At 50.6% G+C, this 7,525-nt stretch overlaps 1 protein-coding gene across 1 annotated transcript in view; it reads right to left on the reverse strand.

Moving 5' to 3' along the window:
* Positions 1-6,243: 6,243 nt before the first annotated feature.
* Positions 6,244-7,525, reverse strand: part of LOC119097563 (prolow-density lipoprotein receptor-related protein 1) — a 33,928-nt gene continuing 32,646 nt past the window's right edge. The window contains exon 18 of the mRNA XM_037220596.1: positions 6,244-6,275. Within this exon, the coding sequence (XP_037076491.1) occupies positions 6,244-6,275 (32 nt within the window). The remainder of the gene's footprint in view (positions 6,276-7,525) is intronic.

Genomic DNA, 7,525 nt, shown 5'->3' on the forward strand with positions numbered 1-7,525 from the left:
TAAAAAATAAAATGTGGTGACAGAATGTTATTTTTGGTGCGGCATGACTACTTTAGAATACAGGCTCAGCTATGAAATGAGTACGCAGTGCACATAATAGGAAACACAATTTTGCTGGGACAGATTTTTTATCGGATTTCCTCTTGAAAATGATGATTGTCTGCACTCCGAACCAATCTCCCATTATTGTAATAACGGTGTAACGGACTCATTCCGCCCCGGGCCCTTATAGAAACAGCCCGAAAGCACCTTTACCTTGAAATGCAACTACGCGAACCTGGGCGCCCTGTGACCAGGCTGACGTCAAGTCAGCGACCAAATGGCACTCTTCGGCGAGCCATAGGCGAACGCCTGTCCTGCAAGACAAACCCCCACTACGTGTTTCGCTACATCACGGATGTGGTCAGCATAACTTCAGCTGATCTCAGCTCTACCAAAGTTGAGCTTCGGCAATATGGATTGGTGTGTCTTTGCAGCAATATAGTTTTTGCCAGCATTGTGCGCGTTGCATCCTACGGATTCGTAGAAAGGCAAAGTTTGTTAGCTGCCGCATCACCAAATTTTTTTCCCAAAGATACACCTGTGACCTAGAAATCGGCCATGAGCGGTTAAACTCAAATAAATGTATGCCACCATTAATAATGTTGATTATAGTGCAATAATCTTCACGCACCTAGGGCCATAGGACACACAATGGCTTATGAGGTTGGAGTAAAAAGCTCGAGTACGGAGGGCCGCCGTGGAAGGGCGCCTTCGGCGCCTTAAAATAGGCCTCTAAATAGCTTTTACGTGCCGAGAAGAGGAGGCACGTGCGTCCAATGCCTGAACCTGTCTCGTACCTTATATTTCATCTTGCTTAGTTGCGCACGGACGTGGGTAACTGATCTCTAAGCTACCAACCCTTGTAGCTAATTCAGGACTGCCCTGACGCACCAGTGACGCGGAAAGAGAGGCTGAGCAAAAGGCAGAGACACGATATTTTTATTTCTGAGCTGTGGTTGCCTCGTGACTAACGGAAGTTAAATAATTAAAGTATAGTTTGAAATGTTCACATGAAACTACATTCATGGACAAAATATTTGACAGTCTCGTAATTTCTAACGTGGACGCTAAACACAAAGAAGTACTGTATAACCAAAATCAAAATGAAAACTATTTCATGGTGGCTGAGACCACAACTGCGAATTGTACTGCGGGATGTTTCAAGTTTGTGTCGCGCACCCTTATCGTGAGGCTGTTCACCTTGTTCGACTTGTTCTCCAATCGCGATTTGTGCGATGTGAGGTCGTCAGTTGTCGGTGCGCTCAGCACCAAACCTTTGAGGGGACGTACAGCTGTATGGAATCGACTTGAAATTGATGCCACTGCCAGACTTGTACCCAAAGACATAATCATTCCGCACGAGTCCAGTTTTTTTCATTAAACTTGTCATCGATTGGGTGGAAAAGGGAGGGGGGTGTAGAGCGCGGCAGGCTGTCTGCAGCAGGGTCCTTTATGCGAGGTAAAGTCATGAAGCTGTTTGCTCACTCTATGCAAGCTGCTGGGTGAGGTCACTGGATCATTTTGTCGGCGACCCACAGCTGGCCTCGAATGAACGGCTGAAATCTCGACTGCCGGGTGCTTTGGGCTATACCCAGATTTTGATAGACGCAGCATTTCTGTTTCGGACGCAGCGTGATTTCATGCTGTATGACGCATGTGGATCGTGCATTCAGTGCCATCACGGCCGTCGTCGTGGCGGCTGCTGCTTCCGTTAATTGTGCCATCAGCACAGCGGCTGATGAGGAGATGAGGCAGCCGCTGCCTTGACCGCTGCCACCACTCTGCGAGACTGTCATGAGCGACCATATCTTATGGGCCGGAGCTGCCGACGGCTGCACAAGCTTATGTGCCTACTGGACTGGCGTCCCAGGAGGTCTCACCTCTTTGTGACGCCCGTGCGTCCCCCTCCCCTCCCCCCATCTCGATCGGTCCCGCAGATGCTGTGTTGGGGTCCCGCACGAGGGCGTGCGGTCCAGTGCGTGAGGGGGTCGCCTGAGCGAGCTGGTGCCGGCGTCCCATCACGCGACTGAGACCGGGCCGGAGGTCTGCTGCGGTCTGGTCGCGTGCGTCCACCCCCGGCTGCCACACGTCAGCGGACGCCCGCGGTGTGCTGACCCGGCCGACTGTAACCAGTAGCCGTACTGTTGGGCGGGCAAGGGATCATTTGCGAGTGTGAAGTGCTGCGCAGCTCCACGCAGTGTTTCAATATTCGGCCACCTGGGTGGCAGGGATGTCAATATTTGCTCATGCTGTGTAACCCCGCTTGGGTTCACTGTTGGTTGTTGCGCCAACCCCAGCTCAAAATCGGCCAATCGGCACCAAACTGGGTGGCGGTCAACCCAGCACCTAAGCGCTTCAGGCTTGAGAAATGGGCCGAGCAGGTCAAAATGGGTTCGTGGTCAAAGTGCGATGGAGTTCCGCCAACGCATTGCGTGCAGAGGACGCTAGAGAACCAGAAATCTGAGCCCCGTCCTTCATAAGCCAATGAAAGTTCATTCTTCACTTTAGGATAACCCCATTCCTTAACTATGACGCCATCACCCAAGCCCATTTCCTACTCGGTGGTGATGCGAAGTGCGCTTGTTGTAAGTCGATAATTTTGCAACGCAGGCTTCATCAGATTGTGCGCACAAGTCAGCCGGGTTGATCCACCCTCTGCCTCAGGTTAGGTGCGGTCACCCGGTCGGCCGTGGAGGTCGCGGGCTGGCGGCGGCCGTGAGCAGCGCAGGCATGACCAGGCAACAGGCTCCTCCGACAAGCACGGCAAGCTCGGACTTATCTGAGCAGCATGGCAGGTCCGGTGATCGGTGGTGACTTGCGATCCAGAGGGAGAACTTGGGTGCCGTGTCCCCCGTCTCCAGCAGCGGCAGACCCAGGTGACGCACTCTCATAACCGGATAGCAGACAGAAAAATGCCCTAACACCCTGCTGTCCTCCAGGGTAAATATCGGGAGACTCGGGTGCTGCATCCTTCTCCAGCAACGGCATACCCATGTGGCAGACAGCAGACCCGGGTGCTGCACTGTCCTCTAACAACCACAGACCCATCCCCGCATCCAGGCGCCCCATCCTCCTGGACCAGCGGCAGACCCGGGCTCTGCGTTCTCGTCTCCCCCCTACCCAGCCCTCCAACAGGAGCGGAGTCGGGCTCCGCGTTCTTGTCTCCCCCGTCCCCCCCCCAACCCTCCTCCAACAACAGCGGACCCGGACTCCGCGTTCTCGTCCCCCCCCCTCCACATACACACACCCATAGCATCGGCAGGCCCGGGCACCGCATCCCAACGGCGGCAGATCAGGGGGCGCGTCTCCCCTCCAGACTAGATAGGCTAGATTAAATCATTGGCATCATCGTTGGCAGTGCATTGCTAGAAACGGCAGGCGAATAACATTTAAGAACACTATAGTCACGGCCTAGCCTGGCTTAATTGGTCAACCCCCACTTGCCAATCTTTTGTAAATGGTCGCTGTATTTTTGATGTTATGTGAATTCCAGTGGCATCCCCCCAGTGGCGTCACCTTACGCTGTTGCCGGCAAGAGGCTTCTCTATGGCCCACGGGTGTCGATTTGTTTTTTTTTTGTGTGGTTCCTGTCCGCCCCCCCCCCCCCCCCCCCAATGTTGAGATGGCCCCCGTCCCCAATGTTGGCTTGCCACCCTTCCCAAAGTTTTTGGCTGGAATACCACCAAAAAATGTGGGTAACAGATGATTAAAACACAAAGACTATCTTGTTTGTGCTTCCTGCGTAGTGGTGTCTCGTACCACGCTCCTATCAAAGTCACGGTTGCTCTCATCACAAGATACGAGTCGTAACAGCTGAGCCGATAAACGACGCAATAAACTCCACATACCTAGCGTGATAAGACACAGCATGGCTTGTGAGGTTAAAGTGGAGAGCTCTTGAATATGGGGATGACCTAAGTCCTTCACGGCTAACCCTGTCCTCGTCCCCCACAACCAAAACGCGTGCCGCCTCCCATGACCGCCATAGAAGGACGCCATCGGCGCCCTCGGGTGGCCTCTAAAGGCGCCCTCGTGAAGGCGGCACGTGAAGGCCCGCCTTCACGTGCCGATCAGAAGAGGCGCGTGCGTCCAGTGCCTGCTCCCTGTATCCAACCCTGCACGGCTTTTGTACTGCTTGATTGAATACTTTTATAACTTATACTAACATTAAAAACATATATTGCAATTTATCCAAATAAAATGAGCTAACTCAGGTGAGAAATAATGGGGGATAGACTGTCGGGCCTTCGGTTCGGCCCTCCAATATTTAACAAAAATTGGCACCCCCGCCATGTCCCGTAACACTGGTGACAGCCCCTCGCTGCGAACAAGGTCTTGGGTCTCTTGATTGGCGATGGGGCTGACACCTCTTTCCGAAATGAGTACTAGTAGTTTTATGGTTTGACGATAGGTTACCACTTTTGAGACTACTGAGGCCTGAGAGGCCAGAATGTCCGGAGAAAGCCCCGCGTTGTATTTCGTCGTCTCATTTTCGCATCTAAAAACTTCAGGCTCAGTTCTTCCTACCTAAGCATTTGCGTCGCAAATCTTCATTCACTTACCTGTACACGCAACTACAAGTGTTCGTACCCATCATTACCCCTACCTATAAATAAATTTTGTGCGCACTTCTCAGCCTTGATCACGTGAAACTTTTCTCTTTTACTCAGACCGGTATCGAACAGTAAGGTATGCGAATTGCGATCAGCCTCAGGAACGGGAGCGTTTCAAGCCTTATTGTGCCAAGGGTGGTTGTAAAAAGCCGTATGTGGTCTGAAATCCTGCCATGTCAGTTTGAACTCCATAAAAGGTGACACAGTACCTGCAACATCCGTTTCTGTCAGCACCACGGTGTGCTGTGGCCCACATTGGTGACATTACGCCCACCTCGGCGCCGGTACACGCAACTGCACCCAGCGTGCAATCGTGACGGACTCACAGTCAGCATCGAAAGGTCTTGCGGGTTTCGGTGTCACGACCTTCCAAAAGGTTGGAGTGTCCGTGGCTACCAAATGTTCTGTTCTGTGACGACATCATATGTTTCGATAAATGTCCATAAATCGTACTCTTCTCGCGGTCTCTCTAGTGATACACTTGACGAGAAATGCCGCTGGTCTTGTAGCTGTCGAACCTCATTTCACCGTAATAGATAAACCCATCGCCTTGTTACATAGTTGCCGCCGCACGGGCTCTGTGTATCGGAAGTAGCAACCTGTGCATGTGACCCTCGGTAACGCTGTTGCAGGTTTGGTAACCTGAGAAACACCAAATGGTTGGTCTTGGGGATGACACGTGTCATGAGCTATGTGTGCGTCTGGTCTTCGAGTTTATGTTTCCATCCTGGGAAGTCTTATCATATCTGCATTTGAATACCATCTCCTGTTTACCCTTTTCTGGTTAGACTTCCGTTTTCTTCCTTCTGTTGTTTTCGTCAGTCCCAGGGGGGGGGGGGGATGTACTCATAATGGCTGCCAGTGCAACCTCATTGAGAGAAAGCTTGCGGACATTTAATCTCCTAGAGTGAGTGGGTACTGCTGGGTTCATATGCTGCTTTTTCACTGCAGCATAGGTAATGGCTCGCCTAATTTCTTCCACAGCTGCATTTGACGATGTACCATTGGTGCATCTGGCGTGAACCAGTACTTGTCTTACTGATGATCCGGGTCTAGACATGATATAATACATAAAATCTTTAAATGGCTTGTGATGAAAAGGCCACTCTATGTGTTATTGTCGTCATCGGAAGCGTGTACATTACCGCCAATGGATACACGTGCTGCATTGAGGGCGTACCTATGCCGTCAGTTATTACTGTCACAACAGCTGACTTATAGGAAATGCTTCTGCTTGCAATACACCAAATATCCCCTGGAAATTTTTGTGGGTTGAATAACGAGTGCATTGCTCGTCATAAAGCATCTAGCCCGTATTAAAATTGCACACAATCCACGGTATTCGCCTCCTTTACGGAGTACCCCATCGACCCCGCCCGGGTCCAGGGGAAGGAGGGCAACTCAGGCGGTTCAGTGGCAGCTACTCCCCCCCCCCCCCCATAAAATTAGCATGATCCCTATGATACTGCATGAAACGGGGGGGGGGGGCGCTTCTCAGAAATTTGTACACGATGGTATGGCAAGAATCGTTCTGGAGGTGGCAAACCAATATTATTAGCAAACATTCCATTTTCAAGGGAGCCATATGTCAAGAGTTGACTATATAGTTGCTGAAACGTGCTGCAAAATGGACAGGCTTGCGCGTCAGCATGTCGAGCTCAGCTTCCGTGCGAGTCCGCGTTGCATCAGTTAACACCGTTGTCGTATGTGCATATGGGCCACGTTCTGTATTCAGTGATCTGATAGTGTATCAACTGACAATCCCTTGCCGTTGTGGAAGCGGTTCAATAGAGACCGCGCCTGCTTATGAATTCGTCAGATCGGGGGCAATGCAAGGCAGTGCGAGGTCATTTTTCTTTCAGGAGCTCGTTGGCCAAGCTCCCTGGTCTGACTGATCTCGTTCTGTGAGGTTGTGGTACCGCGCCTGACTTTGTTCTGACCCTCCTGATCGGTGCGGTTCCACCTGGGCCATTGTTGCGCCCCTTGAGAAGCGGGTTCTGTGCGGGTCATTCAGTCTCCAGCAGGAGTGTTACTTGTTTAAATCAGTTGGGGGACGGCTCAGGCGATAAGGCTGACCGAACGCATCCCAGCCCCTTTTCTTCCGGATTTCGGCCACTAAAATTGCGACCCCATGTAAAAGGTTATTACCTTCTAATCACCTGACATAATTTTTAAAAATAAAAAAGACAAGGAAGAAAGTACCCATAAGAAAAGACCAGACAACAGAAGGACATTCAGACTTATGCAGAATAGCGTGGGCTGACACGTGTAAACTAGAATGGAGTGCGCATATGACACAGTTTCCGTGGAGATGGCCAACGGAAAATGTATCATGTGCAGTCAGGAAGTACCTACACTTAAAGTGCAATTACAGGCGCCAAACCTCGACAGACATTTCGATATTTGGAAGGAAAGATAAGGTAAAGGTCGGTGATGGACGGCTGCCAGAATGGCTGTCTCAATGAATTGCGCCACCAGCGCGTTGGTATGAACTCTTATTTGATATAAGCAAGAAAAGCCTTGCACTCATGATGTTTCGACATTATGAGTTGGAAGTTGCTGAATATGATCGACCTTTCGCTTGCTAGGCGGTACTGATTTCATGATGTTAGCAATGGTTGCATTGATAAATTTATGCTTTCCCAAGCTGTGTTCATGGTCAGATTTTTTTCGCAACAATCGGTTAATACCACGCCAATATTTCTTCCCTCCGGATTACACCACACAAAATGCATCAGTTTAATTCCTTGACACCCTTCGTGTGATGTTTTCAGACGGAAGGTATACTGCGAAACTCTATATTTACTTAGACCGCCATCATACTGCATTATAATGTCCCCCATGATTACGGAGAAAACATTCCTTTTCCA

Source organism: Pollicipes pollicipes, unplaced genomic scaffold (assembly GCF_011947565.3).
Source record: "Pollicipes pollicipes isolate AB1234 unplaced genomic scaffold, Ppol_2.1 Scaffold_4295;HRSCAF=5057_pilon_pilon_pilon, whole genome shotgun sequence".
Lineage (NCBI taxonomy): Eukaryota > Metazoa > Arthropoda > Thecostraca > Pollicipedomorpha > Pollicipedidae > Pollicipes > Pollicipes pollicipes.